Raw genomic sequence first — 21,162 nt, 5'->3', positions numbered from 1 at the left:
ATGACAGGAGCTGTTACAACTCTTAATTAGACATCTCTGGTCTCAATATAGCCACGGCTGTGCCTCCCTGGAGGATGCCCCTAACCGCCAGCACAGGTCTCTTCCTCCTGAGTAAGATGGCCCCTGGCTCCTTCTGCCATGGAGGAAGTCTCTGGTGGGCCCTGTGGGGTCGCGCTGGCTGGGTGTGGTTTCTGCAGAGGGTGTGAGTTCATCCGCCCTGGACAGAGCCAGTTGTTTCCAAGGATGAAGGGAAAGTTGCTGCTGTTCTGAGCACAGCTGCTGAGCACATCGATTGGCAGACTCGGTGGGCCACATGGAATAGTGGTAAGGGAATAAATTGAGGAACCAGAGGGCTCTCACTGGGCCCTCTGCATTCCTTCTTCCATCCGGCAACTCCTTAAAAGATATTTTTGTTGTTTGCCAGATATAAAGATGACATATCCATGTTGTAAGGATTTTGAAAAATAGAGGAATTCATAAGGTAAAAAGGTGAATATTCTCCCCCTGGATCCTCCAAATCCCACTCTTCAGAGACAACTAGGCATTGGTAAACCTGCTACCTCCTTCTAGATCCTTCCAAGCATGTGTGTACTGGGTGTATGGATATGTATGATCTTATGTAACTTGCCTTTCATTCAGCAGTGAATTGGTGGTTTTCTTTTGTTTGTTTGTTTTTTAAGATTTTATTTATTTATTTGTTCAATTTTATTTATTTGTCCATGAGAGAGAGAGGCAGAGACACAGGCAGAGGGAGAAGCAGGCTCCATGCAGGGAGCCCAATGCGGGACTCGAACCCGGGACTTCAAGATCATGCCCTAGGAGCTAAACCACTGAGCCACCCAGGGATACACCTCCCCCCCAGCAGTGAATTGTGGTCATGATTCCTTGTCCACACGTCGTTTGACCTCAGACATTTTCATGGCTGCTTAGCTGTCATCCCCGTTTCTCTTCACTGCTTAGCCATCACCTGAAGGTCTCTATTGATGGATGTTTCACTTAAGTGTTTTATAAGTTTTTAGTATTACTGAAAATGCTGCAATAAACATCTCAAAACTTAGAGCTTTACGCACTTGGGCGAGTATATCTGTAAAAAAGATTCCAAAAAGCAAAATTCTATTCAAGAAATTTTTATGAAGCAACTACTACGTGCCATGCACCGAAGATTCCATAATGAATTAAACAAAATTCCTGTCCTCACAGGGTTTACATTTTCGCAGGGCTAGGGGACAGACAAGCAAACAAAAAGTACATTCAGCAGGTCAGGTGGTAATAAGTGTCATGAAGGAATCAGCAGTTGGAGATAAAGGAGGGAGGTGGAGGTTCCATGTGGGATAGTCCGGGAAGGCCTCATTCATGTCAAGTGAGCTGGAGTAGAAATGGGCAGGAAGAGAGGGAGCACATGGGGCAGATATCTGGGAAGAACTTCTAGGCAGCAAGTGCAAAGATCCTGAGGCGGGAGCTGGAGTGGTCCATTTGAGGACTAGCAAGGCCCATGTGGCCAGAGCCAAGTAAGCAAGGAGGAAATTGAGGGGAGATGGAGTCAGAGAGATAGCAGGGAGTTAGACCACAGATGGCCTTAGAAGACACGGTGAAGACTTTGGATGTTACTCTGAATAACATGCATTAAAGGATATGATCCGATTACATCATGAAAGGTCTGCTGTGGTGGGAAGCAAGATCAAGAGTGGAAACTACTGAACTAATCTTGAAAAAAGATGATGGCAGGGCCAGGACTGAGAATCAAGAAGAGGAACAGGTTAAAAAAAAAAAAAAAAAGAGGAACAGGTGGTTCAAGGAGAGACGGGGAAGGTGTAAAAGGAGTATCTTGGCATCGCAAAGGTCCCAGTGGAGGTCACCAGTCTTACATTTCAAATGTATTTTCTCTACCATGACCTTTGACCATCTGGGAAGAGGCATAGAATAGGTAGAAAGTTGGATTTAACCAGGGATGCAGTTTTCAGATGAAGAAGAGGAACAAGAGAGTTGAGGTCCTATGCTAGGAGGTGATGAAAAAGGTAGACCATGGATTTGCTTTGAAGTGGGGTGACTGCCCCCAGCCTTTACGACTTCTTCTGTGTCCTACTTTGGTCATTTTCTAGAAAGATGAAATGTTGGACACACTGTCTGTCTCCAGAGCAAGAGCCAGAACAAATTTTCAACTTCAGTTTTCCAAAAAATGTCAGGACTTTTATCTTCATAATAACAACTCTCAATGATGACTAATAATTAGCATCAAGAGTAGTATAGTGCACTTTTCTTTTTTTTTTTAATTTTTTATTTTATTTTATTTATTTATGATAGGCACACAGTGAGAGAGAGAGAGAGAGGCAGAGACATAGGCAGAGGGAGAAGCAGGCTCCATGCACTGGGAGCCCGACGTGGGATTCGATCCCGGGTCTTCAGGACCGCACCCTGGGCCAAAGGCACACGCTAAACCACTGCGCCACCCAGGGATCCCGTATAGTGCACTTTTCTAACTAAACATGATCTTCCTCAGTACGTCTCAGAGTGCCACAATTCATAAACACATCCCCAAACACATTTCAGCTCATGTACGAGTCATAAGAAAAGAAGCAGGATGGGCTGTGAGTTCCAAGCTAGCCAAGGAGAGATGTGAGTACGTGGAGGTAAAAGGCAGGAAAACCTTGTTGGCTCAGGTTGATGGTCATGGTGAATTGGAAGAGTTGTTGGACTCAGTGTATAGAGTGGGTGATCAAGGAGAGTTTGGGGCAAGTGGTTGGAGAGTAGGGTCCTTTAACCTGAGATTATGTGTTGGAGGATGCACAGTTATTGATCATAACAAAGTGTAGGGCATGATGTGCCATGTGTGGCCGAGAAGAAGTAGAGAGAGGAAGTCATGGTGGAGAGGCCAGGAAACCAGAATAGTCGTCTAGGTGGATGTTGAAATCACCAAGAATTCTGAAGGAGAGTCAGTGTCAGGGAGTGACCTCCAGCCAGAGCTCTTCCCTGAACATTGACCATTGCAATATTGACACAGGCCATAGACTGTTCTTGCCTCTGCTCTGACAGCCTCCAACTCTGCAGCGTGCCGGAGGGACGACATCTCCTTGTCCCCCTTTTCTCCAATGGGGAAGCCAGCTAGATCTAACAACAGGTGGGCCCTCTGGGCCATCGTTTGTCCTCTGTACATACTTCTCAGGTCACCACGAACCATTCCCTGGAGTCCCCGCTTGTTGGACTCTAAATAAACAAAAGGCTTTGGGATGCATTCTGGAAACTACCAAAGCAATTTCCCGCCTGGAAAGTGTGCTCCTCTACCTGTTAATATGCCCACCTGCTGGGGAGAGTATTTATCAAAGTGTCGAACATTCCTCCAGTATTACTTGACCATTTGTTTGCTCAGAAGGCACTTAAGGCAGTTCCTGTAGCTGTGAGGTGCTACGTCAGGGCGAGATGCCCTTTCCTCATTTTATGCTCGAGGTCGCTGAGGACAGAGAGGTCGGGTGATGGAGCCAAGGACTCACAGCAGGAAATGCAGAGGTGACATTCTAACCCAGGCCTGTGTGTGTGGATCTGAGTTTTTTCACTTAAGTGAGCTTTTCATGTGTATACATCCTTCTGAATCCTAAGCCCCTTGGCAGGGACAGACCTTAAGCCCATTCACAGGAAAGATTCAGATCTGGAATTCTCCTCAGCAGCCAGCATGACTCCCTGCCTGCAACCAGCATTCATTAAATATGTGACTTGGTCCTTCTCTGCCTCTCCTCTCTGGACCCTCCATTCCCATTTCAGAGCCCCTGGTACCCACAGGCAGAGAAGAAGTTCGGGCCCTTCCTGTCACTGAGACCTCATCCCTCTAAAGGAGCTGGGATTTGAGTTACTTCAGTTGACTGCCAGGAGTAACTGGAAGCAATGGCTTCACTAAGGGGATCGGTAAAATGAGAACTGGGATGTCCAAGAAGAACACTGGCTGTCATTGACAGACAGCTGGCAGACAGCTGGGGAGAGGGGTGATGTTTCTGTGCTGGGAACACATCCTCTGGACCCCTTCGCTATTCATGTAGGGGCAGGCAGGCCGCCACATGGGCTGGCAGGCGAGGCTGGTAAGGTGTGGGGGCTGCGTGACCCTCCTACTCTTCCCATTTCCTCTAGATCATTCTGAACTTCACGTCCATGGATCTGTATCGCAGCCGCCTGTGCTGGTATGACTACGTGGAGGTCCGAGACGGCTTCTGGAGGAAGGCACCCCTCCGAGGTAACTGGCACCAACCTACCTCCTGCCTCTCTGCGGCTGAGCCCTACGGGTTTTTTAAATTGAAATCTGATTGACATACATTATCCTCTTAGTTTTAGGTGGACTTCATAGTAATTGGATATTTTTATACTTTACTAAATGATCCCCAGGATAGGGCTAGTTACCATCTGTCACCATACAGTGTTATGATGATATTATTGATTATATATCCCATGCCCTATTTACATCCCCATGCCTTATTTATTTTATACTCGAAAGCTCATATGGCTTCTCGGCCTTCTGCCTAAGACCAAGTGGAAACTTGAATCTCTTAATCCCTTTACAGCTAGTCTGTCTGCCCCCACCCCCTCCCCTCTGGCACCCTTCAGTTTGTTCTCTGTATCTGAGTCTTTTTTGTTTGTTCATTTGTTTTGCTATTAGATTCCACACATAAGTGAAATCATACGGTATTTCATTTAGCATAATGACCTCTAGGTCTATCCGTGTTGTCACAAACGGCAAGATTTTATCCTTTTCTGTGGCTGAGTAATATTCCACCGTAAGGCTATCCCACATCTTCTTTATCTGTTCATCTACAGCGGGACACTTCAGTTGCTTCCATCTCTTGGCTGTTGTAAATAATGTTGCAATGAACGTGAAGGTGCACATACCTCTTTGAATTGGTGTTTTCATTTTCTTCAGATAAATACCCCAAAGTGGAATTGCTGGGTCATATGGTAGTTCTAGTTTTAATTTTTGAGGAACCTCCATGCTATTTTCATTCCCCCAAATAGTGCATAAGGGCTCCCCTATCACTGCTTCTTCAAACCTGTTATCATTTTCTTCTTGATCCTAGCTAATCTGACGATGTGAGGTGACATCTTGTTGTGGTTTTGATTTGCATTTCCCTGATAATTAGTGATGTTGAGCATCTTTTCATGTGCCCATTAGCCATTTGTATGTCTTCTTTGGAGAAATGTCTGTTCAAGTCCTCTGTTCATTTTTTATTGGATTGCTTATTTTTTTGATATTAAGTTGTATAAATTCTTTATGTATTTTGGTTATTAATCCCTTATCCAATGTATGATTCGCAAATATCTTCTTCCACTAAGTAAATTGCTTTTTTGTTTTGTTGACAATTTCCCTCACTATGCAAGGCTTTTCAATGCGGCTAATTCCTTCTTAGAACTACTTATTTCACACTCTCTTCATCCTCCTGTGGAACCCAAAGCTTGGCCAAGGGTGATCTGGCCACTCTGGTGTGGAAGCCAAGAGTCTTGATGGAGTTAGTGCCTTCTAGTTTAGTGATACATCATTAAGTGTATCACTAAGTGCACTTTGGGCAAGTACCTTCCCTGATCTGGACCTCAGGGTCCTTGGTACGGGATTCTGGGCCTCCCTCAGAGGTGACTCTCAATGTGTGGGTCTTGGGAGTCGTACAGGTTGACAGAGGGAGACAGACAGGTGCAACTCCACAATTCCAGGCTCTCTTCCTCATCTGGGCAATTTCAGAGGCTCCGTTTTCTCTCTCTACAAGGTCTGGCCCATAATATAGCCTGGCACACTACAGAGGGCTACCTACCTGGCCCAGTGGCCCCAACCTGTTTGCACAGGCTACTTTGTCGCTTGGTGGAGAGGGGACTGGTAAGCAGGGGGTGAGTTGTCAGAACCATAAGACAAAAGGTGCTTTAATGCCATAGAATTAGGGTCAAGAGAGGTTTCTGCTTCAAGCCTGTGGAGCTGCATGAATTCTCCTCTTCCAATCTGGACAAATTCCTAAGTAGCCCAGGACTGCTCATTAGCATTAGAACCTTTGTTCCACAGCCTGGGCCTGATGCAAGCTGATGAATCATTGCTAACCATCTCTTTTCCCCCCAGTTTCTGATATTTGAATATTTATTAGTCACCCAAAGCAGCCATCATTTCAATGCTTCCTCCTGCAGACATGCTAGTGTTTCCAAGATTCCACTTTCTTTTTCATAACTTACATTCCTAGGTCAGCACCCTCTGTCCGTTGCTGAAGGTTGGGAAACACCCAATCTTATTTGGAACACACAAGTCATCCCCAGTTGACCCTTGACTACAAAGAATTCCACAAAAGGCCAACTGCATCTGCTTACGTGGATTCTCGTCGGTTTTATTTCAAAGGGTATATTTTCTGACCCAGTCACTAGATAGTAGGATTTACTTGGGGTCCTCTGACATCTTGTGCGTGTGGTCAAATGAAAACATTTGTAATGTACAAAGAAAACTGTGTTCATTCTTGGTGATGACTTGTTTGTGTGGAGATCAAATAAGAAAAGTAATGATGGTAAGATGCTCTTTAAAAAAAGTAAATAAAACACAGATACAGCTGGTTATTCCTCCCTGAACTCATATTCCATCCCTCAAGTGGACAGAACCCTCTAGAAGTCTAGTACTCTCTTGCTCTTCAAGGCCACACTGGATCTTGGACCAGATTCAGGCCAGCTGCGGGGTTTTGGGATCATGTGCCAACTGCAGAGCAGGGCCAGAGACCCTGAGACCCCTGGAGCAGGGAGGGGAGAGCACCCCGCTTCAGGCCTCACTGCCCTCTGTCCACACTGTCTGCACAGGCCGCTTCTGTGGGGGCAAACTACCCGAGCCTATTGTCTCCACCGACAGCCGCCTCTGGGTGGAGTTCCGAAGCAGCAGCAACTGGGTTGGGAAGGGCTTCTTCGCTGTCTACGAAGGTAGGAGACAGAGTGACGAGGGAAGAGTCAGATATCGGGTCCCTGGGCATCCTGGCGCCCCAGGGGCAAGGTTGAGGGCCCTTGAGGGAGGAAGCAGAGATCCCGGTGGGATTGGCCAGGCCTGGGTGGCGGAGGGGTGGTGGTGGGGGAACACTGAGAAGCTGGGGGGATGTGGGAAGGTCTGGAGGAGGGGAGAGAGGGGCCCTTGATCTGGGCACAGCACCCCAACTGACCTCACTCTGTGTCCCCAAAGCCATCTGTGGGGGAGATGTGAAGAAGGACAATGGCCACATCCAGTCGCCCAATTACCCCGACGATTACCGACCCAGCAAAGTCTGTATCTGGCGGATCCAGGTGTCTGAAGGCTTCCACGTGGGCCTCACCTTCCAGTCCTTTGAGGTAGGTCAGGGACCCCTCAGTCCCATCTCTCCGGGGCCTTCCTGGTGTTGGGCCCTGGCGGCCGGAGCTCCTCCAACTGATTGAGCCCCCGACCCTCAGATCGAGCGCCACGACAGCTGTGCCTATGACTACCTGGAGGTGCGCGACGGGCACAGTGAGACCAGCACCCTCATCGGGCGCTACTGTGGCTATGAGAAGCCAGATGACATCAAGAGCACGTCCAGCCGCCTCTGGCTCAAATTCGTCTCCGATGGATCCATTAACAAAGCTGGCTTTGCTGTCAACTTCTTCAAAGGTGCTCCTTCCCTGTTCCCCACTGTCCAGCCCCCCAGGGCCAATCCATCTCCTTCATTCCTTCTTTTACTTCTAAAAACTGTATTGTATTATGGTAAGAACACTTAGCGTGACACCCGTCCTCTGAACACATTTGTGAGTGTTCTGTGCGGTATTGCTGACCGTGGGCTTGTACAGCAGATCTCTAGGGCTGGTTCATCTTGCTTGACTGAAACTTTATTATGCCTGTTGGTTAGCAACTTCCCATTCCACTCTACCTCTTTGACCCTAAATAGCTCATGTTCGCGGAATCCTGCAGTAGTTGTCTTTCTGTAACTGACTTCTTTTACTTAACGTAATGTCCTTAAGGGGCGTCTGGTGGTTGAGTTGGATGAATGTCTGTCTCTTGATTTCGGCTCAGGTCATGATCTCAGGGTCTTGGGATGGAGCCCTGTGTCTCGGGCTTCGTGCACAGCAGGGAGTCTGCTTGAGACTCTCTCTCTGCCTCTCCCCTTCCCTGCTATTCATGCGTGCTCTCTCTTTCTCAAATAAAAAATCTTAAAAAAAAATAATGCCCTCAAGATTTATCTGCCATACTACATATGACAGAATTTCCTTCTTTTTTAAGGCTGAATAATATTCCCCTGTGTAACACATTTTTTTAATTGAAGGACAATTGACATACAATATCCTCTTAGTTTCAAGAGTACAGCATGGTGATTCAACATTTATGTACATTACAAAATGGGCACCACAGTGAGTCTAGTTACCATCTTTCACCTTACAATGTTGTTACCATCTTGTTGACTACGTTCCCTATGCTGTACACTACATCCCTGTGTCTTACTTATTTCATGACCAGAAAAGCATATGTCTTAATCCCCTTCACCTATTTCATTCATCTCTCCAGCCCCTCCTCTCTGGCACCCATCAGTTTGTTCTCTGTATCTGTGAGTCTCTTTCTGTTTTTTTTTTTTTTTAAGATGTTCATTTTTGTTTCTTCATGGGAGACACAGAGAGAGAGGCAGAGACATAGGCAGAGGGAGAAGCAGGCTCTCTGCAAACAGCCTGCAAGGAGCCTGATGTGGGACTCGATCCCAGAACCCCAGGATCATGACCTGAGCTGAAGGCAGACACTCAACCATTGAGCCACCCAGGCACTCAAGCCTGTTTCTGTTTTTCTTGTTTACTCATTTGTTTTGTTTTTATTTTTATTTTTTTAAAGATTTTATTTATTTATGAGAGACACAGAGAGAGAGAGAAAGAGAGAGAGAGAGAGAGGCAGAGACACAGGCAGGGGGAGAAGCAGGCCCCATGCAGGGAGCCCGATGTGGGACTTGATCCGGGGTCTCCAGGATCAGGCCCTGGACCGAAGGCAGCGCTAAACCGCTGAGCCACCGGGCTGCCCTTGTTTTGGTTTTTAGATTCCACATGTAAGTGAAATCATACAGTATTTTTCTTTTTCTGTCTGGCTTATTTCACTTAGCATAATACCCTCTAGGTCCATCATGGTGTCACAAATGGCAAGATTTCATTCCTTTCAATGGCTAAGTAATATTCCACCGTGTGGCTATCCCATATCTTCTTTATCCATTTATCTATCGATGGACACTTCAGTTGCTTCCATATCTTGGCTGTTGTGAGTAATACCACAGTGAACGTTGGGGGTGCCTATATCTCTTCAAATTGGTGTTTCATTTTCTTTGGATAAACACCCAAAAGTGGAATTGCTGGATCATATGGTAATTCTATTTTTAATTTTTTGAGGAATCTCCATGCTGTTTTCCACAGTGGCTGTACCAATTTGCATTCCCACCAACAGTGCAGAAGGGTTCCCATTTTTCCACATCCTCCACCAACACTTGTTATTCTTGTCTTCTTGATACTATCTATTCTGACAGGGGTGAGGTGATACAGCCTAACATGCATTTGATTTGCATTTCCCTGATGATGAGTGATGTGGAGCATCTTTTCATGTATTTGTTGGCTGTCTGGAAGCCTTCTTTGGAGAAATGTCTGTTCAGATCTTCTGACCATTTTTAAATCAATAGGTTTTTTTTATATTGAGTTTTATGAATTCTTTATATATTTTGGATGTTAACTGCTTATTGCATATAATGTTTGGGAATATCCTTTTCCATTAAGTTACCTTTTCATTTTATGGATGGTTTCTTTCATTGTGTGAAAGCTTTTTAGTTTGACATCATCCCATTTGTTTATTTTGCTTTTGTTGTCCTTGCCTAAAGAGACAGAGCAAAAATACACGTATAACACTATAACTAATGTCAAAGAGCTTACTGCCTATGTTTTCTTCTAAGAGTTTTATGGTTTTAGGTTTTATAGCTTATATCTTTAGCCCATTTTGAGGTTCTTTTTGTATATAGTGTAAGTGGTCCAGTTGCATTCTTTGGCACATAACTGTCCGATCTGTCCATTTATTAAAGAGACTGTCTTTCCCCCATTTTACATTCTCCCCTTCTTTGTCATAGAGTAACTGACCATATATTTTTTTTCTGGACTCTCTATTCTCTTCCATTGATCTATTTGTCTATTTTTATGCCAGTACCACCTGTTTTGATTTATTTATTTTTGATTATAGCTTTGTAGTACACTTTGGAATATGGGAGGGTGCTACCTCTAGCTTTGTTCTTTCTCAAGATTGCTTTGGCTGTTCGGAATCTTTTGTGGTTCTGTACAGATTTCGGGATCACATGTTATAGCTCTGTGAAAAATGATATTATGATCGGGATTGTATTGGATCTGTAGATTGCTTTGGGTGGTATGGACTTTTTAACAGTATTAATTCTTCCCATCTGACACCACATTTTCTTTATCCTCCTCTTGATGGACATTTAGGCTGTTTCTACTCCTTGACTGTTGTGATATTGCTGCAGTGAGTTCATGCCTTCTTTATTTACGCATTCAACATAGAGTCTGTATGAGGGATGCATAGACCCTGGTGCCCTGCCCTTGAATTTATGGCCTAACTGGGGAAAAAAGGTCCACCCCACTGAAACACTGCATATCTCATTGAGTAAATGACACACTTATATAAAAGTAGCTAACACATGATAAGTGCTTAACTATGAATTGAAATAATAATTCGGGAGTTGCCTTAAAGTCCAAAAGTTTGTGTAAAAGAAATACCAATGAGCCATAGAGGCAGAAAGTGCTGTGAAAGTTTAGAGAGGAAGAAGACAGTGTGGATTTTTTTTAACTGGTGTCATAGTGGGGAGATAATCTGTCTGAACCTCATTTCCTCATCTGTAAAATGGAGATAGCAACAGTAGCTTCATCACAGGTCTTGTCAGGATTAATGGAAAAATGAAGAAATAGCACTTAGCCAGAGAATGGCATATAAGAGGCATCACTGTCGTCAGAGGAAGGCTCTGTGGGGTCTACCACCACCTGTCCCTTTGGGGCTCTCATTAGCAGGATCCCCTGGGGACTGAGTGGTCCACAGCTGACCTCTGGCCCCTGCAATGGAGCTGGACGGGAAGGAAGCCTGAGGGACCCTGGACTTGACTTGCAAGCAGAGGGCATGAGGAGGGACCCAGGCTCTGGCCTGGAAGTCATTGACCCCCTCTCCTTCCAACCGGCAGAGGTGGACGAGTGCTCGCGGCCCAACCGCGGGGGTTGTGAGCAGCGGTGTCTCAACACGTTGGGCAGCTATAAGTGTAGCTGTGACCCCGGGTACGAGCTAGCTCCGGACAAGCGCCGCTGTGAGGGTAAGTGTCCCCCCACACTGCCCCACGACCCAAGCCTTCCAGCCAAGATCTCTCATGTTTTGGTCACACCCTCCCTGCAAAAGCTAAGATTCCCTAGCACTTTCTTCACTACTGGCAGACAAGGAAGACACACTTACCAGAAGTGGGATGCACTCTGGGTTGTTTTCGTCTTTTTTTTTTTTTTTCATTTTTATTCACTTAAAATGCTGACCTTGACCCACTGGCAAATCTCGTCACCATCCACAAGGTCATGATCCCCAATTTGGAAACCACTGTTCTCAGGCACTGCTTTTTCGGCCTCTCCCAATACTCAGCCGAGGGAACAAGCTGGTGAAGGGACTCCCTGCCCAGTGCCTCCAGTTCAGCCCGATCTTGCTGGGCAGCTTCTCTCTACCCGCCTCTCCATGCTTCCAGGCCTCGCTGTCCATGGACCCAGCCGTGCCTGAGCCCCTCACTCACCCTCTTCCCCCTCAGCAGATGTCCTGGCTGTTCTGTGGCAGAGAAAGTAGAAGTGTTCACACATATGTGTCCTCAATTCCTCATACTCTGAAGATGCCCTTGTCACCTTGCCTGCTTCCCTCTCATTCCTGAGAGACTACACACAAGCCCCAGGGCTGAGGGAATCCAAGATCCACATCTCCTTAATGCACCCAGCGCATGTCTCTGGCCCTTCCCCAGAGTGGGGACTCCTGGTGGGTGATGTCTCCTCTCTTGTTCCCCCCAGCTGCCTGTGGTGGATTCCTCACCAAGCTGAATGGCTCTATCACCAGCCCAGGCTGGCCCAAGGAGTACCCCCCTAACAAAAACTGCATCTGGCAATTGGTGGCCCCCACCCAGTACCGTATCTCCCTGCAATTCGACTTCTTTGAGACCGAGGGCAATGACGTAAGTGCCACTGGGCTGAGGAGACGCAGGAAGGTCTGAAGGCGTGGGAGCCAGCTTCCTTTCCTATAAAGAAATACCCAAAGAATGTAGAGGAGGAGAGACTTCTCCCAATTCCAGGAAGCAGGGGAGGGTCAGGGAGGAGGACTTCAAGGCCAGGGAGCATACATGTGGCAATGAGGAGTGAGACAAGACCTTGGGCTCATGTGGAGAGCACAAGAGGATCGAATGGGGGTGACATGGAACCTTTTTGAGTTGTTAGATTTTGTAACTAAAGACAAAAGGACCCACAGAACAGGAAGCCTTCCCAGGTAGGGGTGGTCAGGAGAAACTACCTAGAGGAGGCAGGCCTGGAGCTGCACTGCCCTGCAGGTGTGCAAGTATGACTTCGTGGAAGTCCGCAGTGGGCTTACAGCCGACTCCAAGCTACACGGCAAGTTCTGTGGCTCTGAGAAGCCCGAGGTCATCACCTCCCAGTACAACAACATGCGTGTGGAGTTCAAGTCTGACAACACAGTCTCCAAAAAAGGCTTCAAGGCTCACTTCTTCTCAGGTAACCCAGACTCCCCAGCTCTGAGCCCGCCTCCCCTCCTCCCTGCCACTTGTATGCCTTCTAGCCCTCCCTGTTGCCAGGCCCACAGGGTCTGTCCTCTGCTCCCCCCATGAACCCTCCACCACCAGGCCAGCCCCTCCATTCCTGAACCCCATTACTCCTGAATCCTCTGGGCTCTATGGGAGGCAGCCTGAGGACGGGCAGGACATAGGCATACCCATGAAAGGAAAGAGCTTTCCAGGTATCAGGAGCCATGATGACAAGGCCCCAGAGAGGGCAGGCCTGGGGACCAGGGAGTTCATTGTGGACAGAGAATTCAGGGTACACACAAAGAAGGAGAGTGTTTGCCTTGGACTGTGTGGAGCAGATTATCTGGCAGTGGCCACATCTCTAATCAGACCCTCCACGTGCCAAATGGGTTCATGCTGGGGCCTTCAGAAAAGATGAGGAGCCTCCCTCTCTTCAACACCCAAGCCTTCCCACCCGTCAGGGACTCAGATCCAGCCAGCATGTGTTTATTGCAAGCCGCCCTATGGAAGGCTTGAGGTCAAGTCCCTTTGATGGCCTCATCTTTGGGTGGCCTAGAAGGTAGTCAGCCTCTCTGAGCTGGGCCTCCAGGGATCCCAAGAGACCTTTCCCCTGCTTTAGTCATCCCTCTGTCCTCATCCTGGGGTGAGGCTGGTGGTCTTTCAGAGGCAGTTGGACCTGGGACATAGATAGGGTGGGGTGGGAACTCCATGAAATTGAAGAAGAGTTGGGGGGAGTGGGAGGCAGAGGGAGTGGCTGGAGTAATGGGTTTTATGGGAGAGTGGCCCAGGGATCCTGATCCCCAGCAGGCCTGGTGGGCCGGGCATGGGATGGCAGGAAGGCAGGAAGCCCATGGCCGAGTCCACGCTGCCTTCCTTCTCCCCTCCTTTGCCCAGGGTCCTGCATCCTCGAGCCCCCTATGTCGTGGCCCTGCACCCCTGCCTGCCCCACCTGGATGCCATGTACTGCCCCTGTGCACTGGTCCCTGCTTGGCACTACCAGCCAACCTGCTCTGCTTAAAGTCCCCCCACCCCGCGCCCCACTGCTTGCTGAGACCCCTCCCCTTGCAACACGAATCCTTTTCTTCCCTGTGCCCACCTGGAAATCCTACAGGTGCTCACCCGAGGGCTGAGGGGTTGTATCACCTACTCAGGGGTGGGCTCAGTCCTGGGGAAACCATTACCTGCTTACTCTCGTCTCTTCCTGCCCTTCTGTTGCTCCAGTCTTGGAGGGGGGAAGGGGGCCAACACCACACCTGTCAGGCCTAGAGCCCAGGGCTCTCCACCCCCGGGTACTGCCCTGCCCTGGCACGACACTGGGCCAGCCGCCCCTCAGCCCTGCATAGACACATGCACACACATGCACACGCACACACGTGCACACACAGGCATTGCCCTGCAGCACAAGAAACCTGCAGAGGACCCTCACCGGTGGGCATCAAGGTTGAGCCCTCAGGGCAGGGGGCATCTGACTCTGGCCCCCCAGGAGGGGGGCTCTTTGGACTTTTGGGACACCCAGCGAGGAGACCCTAAGACAAGAAGGAGAAGAAAGAGCCTGAAGACCTTCAGTCTGACCCCAGCCACCTTCCGGGGCATTTGGCACTGGAGGGTGAGTGCCATCTCCTTGTCCGGGCCCGTGTCCACTCTCCCCGCTCCTGTCCCCCCCCCGCAACCTGCTCCCCTGGCTCCGAGGTGAGGCTGCCACTCCCACCCCCACCCATGCCCAAGCCCTGCCCCGGGACGCTAAAGCAGGCCTTCCGCAGGGCTCACTTTTCTGTCACTCATCCATTCAGCCACCCACTTACCCACGCAATCATTCACGGGCAAGTATTTCTTCTACCCCTCCTATGTGCCAGGCACTGTACTAGGTATTTAGAGTCCAAGTATGAGAAGGCATGGAGAGCCAAACGCTTCTGGGAAATGTTGGCTCAGTTCATGAGCTGGGGCCTCTGAAGCTCCCAGCATAGTCACAGGCGAGTTCCTGGGTAAACCTCCAAGGGAAGTCATAGCATGCCCCTCACCCCCACCTTCCTGCAGGGGCCGGCACTAAGGCAGCTTCCACAAGGTCCTCAGCCAGGGTCCCCTGTGGGGCTCTAATTGAGAAAGAGTCCTGGGGAAAGACTTGGGGACTCCACCTCTTAGCCCTGAGTTCCTGCCGGCCCCAAGGTGTCTGGCCACCTGAGAATGGAGCCAAGAAGTAGGTCCTCAGGTCCCTCTACTGATAGAGACCAGGAACAAGGCTCCCTCTGTCAGGGACCCCTTCCCCACCATTTCAATGCCAGAGGGCATCCTTCTACCTTGTGGTTCCCCTCTGGAATTCTGGGTGTCCATTCAATCTACACACCTACCCTGAATGCCTGCCTCTGTGCCAGGTGACCACAGACAGCCCGGAGAATACGTGGGTGTGACATACGCATGCCTGGGACTGTGTGTTTCTCCGTGTGTCAGTGCACACATGTGTGTTCTCACGGGGGAGTACGTGTGTGGGTTGACCCACACTTGAGCAGCCGCATGTGTGAGCACACTCGAGTCCACCGATCTGCTGATGAGCTCGTGGTCTCTGCATTTGCGTGTGCCTTTGTGCCCATGTATTGGCCTCTGAAGGTGCCTATGTTTCTGTACCTGTGCGTGCTTCCTCACACAGATGGGGGAGTGAGGAGTGTGGATCTCTTGTGCGCTCATGTACACAGATGGGTGGATGGCTAGTGTAGTGTCCGTGTCTGCCTGTGTATCCTGTGCATGTGTGTGTGTGTACCTGTGGGTCCGTGTCCATGCTGCCACGTGGGGACAACCATGCATCCCTAAGGGGATCCTGTGTCCACAGGCTTGTTGGTGTGAGTGTGAGTGTGTGTCTAAGCACACTTTAAGTGGCAGCAGCCAGAATGAGAGAGCGGAGCTCTCAGCCAGGCCCACCCTTTCCCTGGGATGCCCCCCTCTTCTGGAGATCTGTCTCTCTCCTTCCCTGGGGTGGGGGCCCCATGCCCATCTGTGGCCCCAACTGTTGGGGACCCAAAACCTTCAATGCTCTTAGATCTGTCCTTCCCAGCGCCACCTCTCACCTCCTGGACAGCGGCTCCAAACCCCTCCAGGCCCTCTTCCTGCCACAGGCTATCTCCCTGTGTGTCCCCTGTCGCTGTGCCTCTTCCCACCTGCTATTCCTTTTTGACCTGGCTGCGCCGGACATGGCCGTCCTGCATGTATGTCCCACTGCCTTCCTGCACTGCCCCATGAATCTGTCTCCAAGGCCCGGGCTGGTTTTCACTGCTCTCCCTCCCTGGCCCCTGCCCTCCACCCCCACCCCTTGGTCCCTTTTCTCCTTCTCTCTCTCGTTTCAGAAAAGAGGCCGGCTCTGCAGCCCCCTCGGGGACGCCCCCACCAGCTCAAATTCCGAGTGCAGAAAAGAAACCGGACCCCCCAGTGAGGCCTGCCAGGCCTCCCGGACCCTTTGTTACTCAGGAACCTCACCTTGGACGGAATGGGATGGGGGCTTCAGTGCCCGCCCACCCCCCACCTCCGCTCTGCCATTCCGGCCTGCCTCCTTCTGGCCGGACAGAACTGGTGCTCTCCTCTCCCCTGTCCCCACTCCCGTGGACAGGGGACCTTCCCCACCCCACCCCCTCCCATTTTGATGGTGTCTGTGACATTTCCTGTTGTGAAGTAAAAGAGGGACCCTCGCGTCCTGCCCCTTTCTCTTGCAGTCTGCTTGTCCGTGTGTCTGTTTTTCCACTTGTCCGTCTGTCCAGTAAGCAGGTAATGGTAGAGGGTGCCCACATGGGTCAGCTGCAGCCCCCGGCCCTCCGTCCACCCCACTTCTACTTTCTCTCCCCACAGCTGGGCCGCTTGGCTGGCTCCGCTGGAGGCACCACCCCGGACCCTACCACCACCACCACCACCACCACCACCACCACCACCACCACCTGGGCCGGGGCCACCCCTCCCTGCGCCCCCGGGGGGAGGAAGCCTAGCCAGCCTCCCGCTTCCCCTGGGGCGACCACCTGGCCCCCAGCCCTGCACAGACCCGGGCCTGCCTTGTGTGCTCCCCTACAGACAAGGACGAGTGCTCCAAGGACAACGGAGGCTGCCAGCAAGACTGCGTCAACACGTTTGGCAGCTATGAGTGCCAGTGTCGCAGCGGCTTCGTCCTGCACGACAACAAGCACGACTGCAAGGAAGGTGAGCACTGCCCACGCGGCCCCCAGAGCCCCAGGGAGGGGGCGCCCCAAGGACCAGAGACCGGGGCACGGGAGGCAGAGTTGCCATCACCATCGCCATCAGGCTCCATGTAGGCTCAAGGACATGAGTGGCCTCTGAGGTCACCGTGTTTGACCTCTCACCTGGTCCACAGACTCCCACACGCACACTTACATCTGCTTGTGCCCATCAGGAGGGGAGGGGCTCACACCTGTCCTCAGCCTCTATTTGAGACTGATTTGGCAGGTTAGTTCTCAAAATCAATGTCCAAGTCCCTCTCTTCCTAACAGCCTTCCTGTGGCAGAGGCAAGATGGCATAGCGGTTAAGAGCACAGGCTCCCTGGCCCAGCCCTGCCGCTTAGCCAGCTGCCCACCCTCCAGTGCCTCTGTGTGCTCTGTGTGACCCCTAGGTGGTAACAGACCCACCTCATCAGGGCATGGGGCTCTCCGCAGTGCTCTGAGTAGTGACTGGCTCACAGCAAGCACAGTCACGTGTGTCACCCGTACTGGTCACACTTCTGACCCCTGGAGGACACTCAGAACAGTCACTGCCTCCCAGACACTAAAACCTTGCAGATATTTGGAAACAGCTCTCTTATCATCACCAATATCATCTGATACCTCTTTGGACATGATACAACGCTGGCCTGTTCCAAGTCATTAATTCTATTGTGTTCCCTGCCTGCTGGGAACATACTATCCCAGTAGCACAACGTAGACTTGGCTCTGCCACTGAATGTCTGTGTGACTTTGGGTGAGTCCCTTCACCTCTCTGAGCTTTAGGTTCCCCACCCATGAGGTGATAAACAACGGGACCTACTTTGCAGCATGCGAAGTCTTATAGGTCTCACGTGAGCATTTAGCACAAGGCCTGGCAAATGCCTCTTCTCAGTGTTATCAGGTGGATGACCAAGGTATAAACATACAAACTCCTGGCTAAAGTATACAGAATTGAAGCACTCAGCAGCGCTCAAGAGCTTCCAAGTCCATCCGTTCAGGATCCCTGAATATGGACTTCCTGACTCACAAGGACTTCACGTCTTTTAGCTGGAGGGGACCTTATTCTGAGGTTGTCCAAAGTGCACTTTCTCTCTCTGTACTGTGAGAAAAAGAGCACATTAGCACTGACTGGGTAGCCGGGAAGCCGGGAGAGGGCTCACACTTCTGGACAGACAGCCTGTACGCGGCGCTGAGTCACTTGAGAAGCATTCACCGTGCCTCACTCAAAAGCTAGGAGAATGACAAGGCACTATTTCCTGAATCCCTGCAAGGGTGCAGTGCTGTGCAGAGTTCGGCAGGGGGCTCAGGGCGGGAATCCCTCTGCCCCCAAGGAGGCTGCCGTCTAGCTGCGGGAGAAGCGGGCATGCATCCAGAAGCTAGAGGGAAGAGAGGTGTAGAAATGAGGGCAGGCAGTAAGCGTGGCCATGGGGGACCACAGAAGGATGATGGACACAGCCCACAGGTCCAATGTAGAGAGCCAGGAGCTCCACCTGCCTCCACCGGGGCCTCTGCGCAGCCCACACACTGCTCTCAGGGCCTCGAAGCTGTGTGTTCGTTCCTCCTGTGAGCTATTGACCATATTTGCCCACCCATCCCTTTCTCCTCCCTGGCCCGCAGGGCAGAGGCTGCCCATTTTTCCCTGAGGGACCTGTCAGACTGGACGATAATAAATAATGGGCATCAGCTTTTAAATGTGTTTGGGAGGCCACGCTTTCAGAGGTGGAAGGCAGATTGTAATGGATCAAGGAGCCTTCAGTCGTGAGAATGTGGTGACATCAAGTTTTCTTGAAGGTCAACTGAGAAGAAAAGGAGAGAGGATGGGCAGCAGCTGAAGGGAATGTAGGGCCATGGGAGAGCTATTTCAGGATGGGGCAAACCTTAGGAAGGTCCGTGGGCTGGCAGAGCTGGAACAGAGACTCAGAGTGGATAATTTGTGGTTCAAGGGTATCCAGGAGGTGGGTGCCAATGAGCTCCAGGTCACAGAAGGAGGGACGCCTTCTTAGAAACAAGGAAAGGGGAAAGTGAGTTTGCAGGTAGGGGCCAGGAAGGGAAAGTTGTTCATATTTGAGGCCCTGATTTTCTCAGGGAAGCAGGAGGAGAGCTGGTCTTCTGGGAGGGAGAAGGGCTGAGGGTTTGGAGCCAACTGTTGAAGAGGTGAGAGGTAGAGCTGGTGAAGGACAGATCCAAGAGTATCTAGTGGTTTGGGTCCCCAGTGGTTGGGGTCACAGATGGGGCTTTCCAAGATGGTATAGTAGAGAACAGCATGTTGATGAGTAGTTGGGTGATCGGCCACGTGGTCAGTCAGATAGGGAAGTAAGTTAAGTCAACCAAGGAGGAAGTATTGGGAGAAGCGGGAAGGATCAAGGCCACGGAGGACTCTCTAAAGCTGAAGAAGCAGTGAAGGGACAGCACCGTGAAAGAACAGGAGGTGGTCATAGAGACGTGATACTGGAAGCACAAGGAAATGGTGGGGGATGGAAAGCCCACCTCGAGAGGAAGAAGATAAGCACCAGGAGAGCTGAGAAGATCAAAGACAGAGAGGCCAGTGTGTTTGCTGACATCACCTAGGATGGCCGCAGGAGTGACCAGAGAACTGAGTCAGGTGTCAAAGTCTTCTGTGATTGTGGAGATGTGGCAGGAGACCAGAGGATGACAGCATCGTGGAGGGCAGACAGGGTGTGACCAGATGGCCTCAAAGATCCAAAGATCTGCACAGGGGCACCTGTGAGGGTAGCTTCTGTGGAAGCTGCCAGGGCAGGGCCTTGCTTGGAAGCAAGCAGCTAGATTTCCCTGGGCATAGGTAACTGAGCAGAAAAGAAGTCATGTAAGCCTTCCATCAGTTTGTAGGTAAGGAGAAAGAGAAGCAAGGAGGACAGGAGAGAAGGGCTTTGTTCCTTTCTTCACAGGGGGCATTGGAGCACTGGGGTCCTTCTGATCCCCTTCCCCTCACTTCCCCACAGCCGGCTGTGACCACAAGGTGACATCCACCAGTGGCACCATCACCAGCCCCAACTGGCCCGATAAATATCCCAGCAAGAAGGAGTGCACCTGGGCTATCTCTAGCACCCCCGGCCACCGTGTCAAACTGGTAAGGTGCCCACACCCCAGCCTGCATGGGTGCTCCTGCTCCTCTCTGCCATCTGGCCACCACCTATTTCCTATCAGCTCTAAAGCCCTAGGAAACTCAGAGTGATGCAGACTGCAGGCTGTGGCCTGGCTGAGCCCACAGGGCTGTCATCCCTGTGAGGATCCTAGTAAGACCCCCGTCTCATCTGGATGGCGGCCCTTCCCCAGTGCACATAGGGGTGTGCCTCCCATGGCCCATTCCCAGGTCTTCCCTCATTGCTACCTGTAGTACTACCAGCAGGGACAGCTTCCCTGGGTCTCTAGGAGCTGGGGTCCAGAGGCCTAGATGTGGGACCACCTGCTACCCCCCACCCCACAGCCACATTCTGAATTTGCCATCCTCCCTCATGCCCTCCAGACCTTCATGGAGATGGACATTGAGTCCCAGCCTGAGTGTGCCTATGACCACCTGGAGGTGTATGACGGACGTGACGCAAAGGCCCCTGTCCTGGGCCGCTTCTGTGGGAGCAAGAAGCCTGAGCCTGTCCTGGCTACGGGCAGCCGCATGTTCCTGCGCTTCTACTCTGACAACTCTGTCCAGAGGAAGGGCTTCCAGGCATCCCACTCCACAGGTGAGGCCACCTTGGGCCAGGGCATGGGGCAGCCTGCAAGCATCTGCTGATTCTGGTCTCAGAGGCAGGCCCAGGCTCAGGAGGTTTACAGGGGGATTATGAAGAGTGTGTGACGGGGCAGCTGGACTGAACCTGTGGCCTGGGTGGAGAGAGACTGCGTTCTGAGCACCGGGCAGGGGAGCGGAGAGCGACCACTAAAGGGAGAGTAGGGGAGGGAGGCTTGGAAAACAGAGGGCAGTGACGACAGTGGGTGGGGAACCCAGGGATGGGGAGGGAAGGCCCAGAGTCCCCAGCTGTAGGACACTTGACCATGCAGCAGCCCACCCACATTCCAACCCCCAAAAGTCACCCGTTCATTCATTCTGCAGATATTTATTAACCCATAACATGTTTGAGGCAGTGTTGTAAGTGCTGCTCACAAAAACAAAGCAAACATCTCAGCCCTGGAGGGGCTTACTTAGAGATCCCTTGTCCATTGATTCAACAACTGTTTCCTGAGCTGTGGT

The 21,162-nt window shown here is 50.8% G+C and overlaps 1 protein-coding gene across 6 annotated transcripts in view; it reads left to right on the top strand.

Annotated features, from left to right (window-relative positions):
• Window positions 1-21,162, top strand: part of BMP1 (bone morphogenetic protein 1) — a 43,641-nt gene that overhangs the window by 18,360 nt on the left and 4,119 nt on the right. For 5 of the 6 annotated variants that reach the window (XR_012016535.1, XM_072796349.1, XM_072796350.1 and 2 more), the window contains exons 9-18: window positions 4,114-4,216; window positions 6,790-6,906; window positions 7,160-7,305; window positions 7,405-7,600; window positions 11,181-11,306; window positions 12,031-12,191; window positions 12,561-12,741; window positions 16,815-16,940; window positions 19,919-20,046; window positions 20,443-20,656. Coding sequence is in view for 5 of the 6 variants with exons in the window: in XM_072796349.1 (XP_072652450.1) it covers window positions 4,114-4,216; window positions 6,790-6,906; window positions 7,160-7,305; window positions 7,405-7,600; window positions 11,181-11,306; window positions 12,031-12,191; window positions 12,561-12,741; window positions 16,815-16,940; window positions 19,919-20,046; window positions 20,443-20,656 (1,498 nt within the window). In the remaining variant the exon portion in view is untranslated. Of the gene's footprint in view, window positions 1-4,113; window positions 4,217-6,789; window positions 6,907-7,159; window positions 7,306-7,404; window positions 7,601-11,180; window positions 11,307-12,030; window positions 12,192-12,560; window positions 12,742-16,102; window positions 16,465-16,814; window positions 16,941-19,918; window positions 20,047-20,442; window positions 20,657-21,162 lie in introns of those variants that run through there. The other variant, XM_072796353.1, reaches the window with a different exon arrangement.

The sequence above is a fragment of the Canis lupus genome, chromosome 24 (genome assembly GCF_048164855.1).
Source record: "Canis lupus baileyi chromosome 24, mCanLup2.hap1, whole genome shotgun sequence".
NCBI classification, from domain to species: domain Eukaryota; kingdom Metazoa; phylum Chordata; class Mammalia; order Carnivora; family Canidae; genus Canis; species Canis lupus.
The sequence above is the reverse complement of the archived record's forward strand: the minus strand, read 5'-3'. Positions and strand labels throughout refer to the sequence as shown.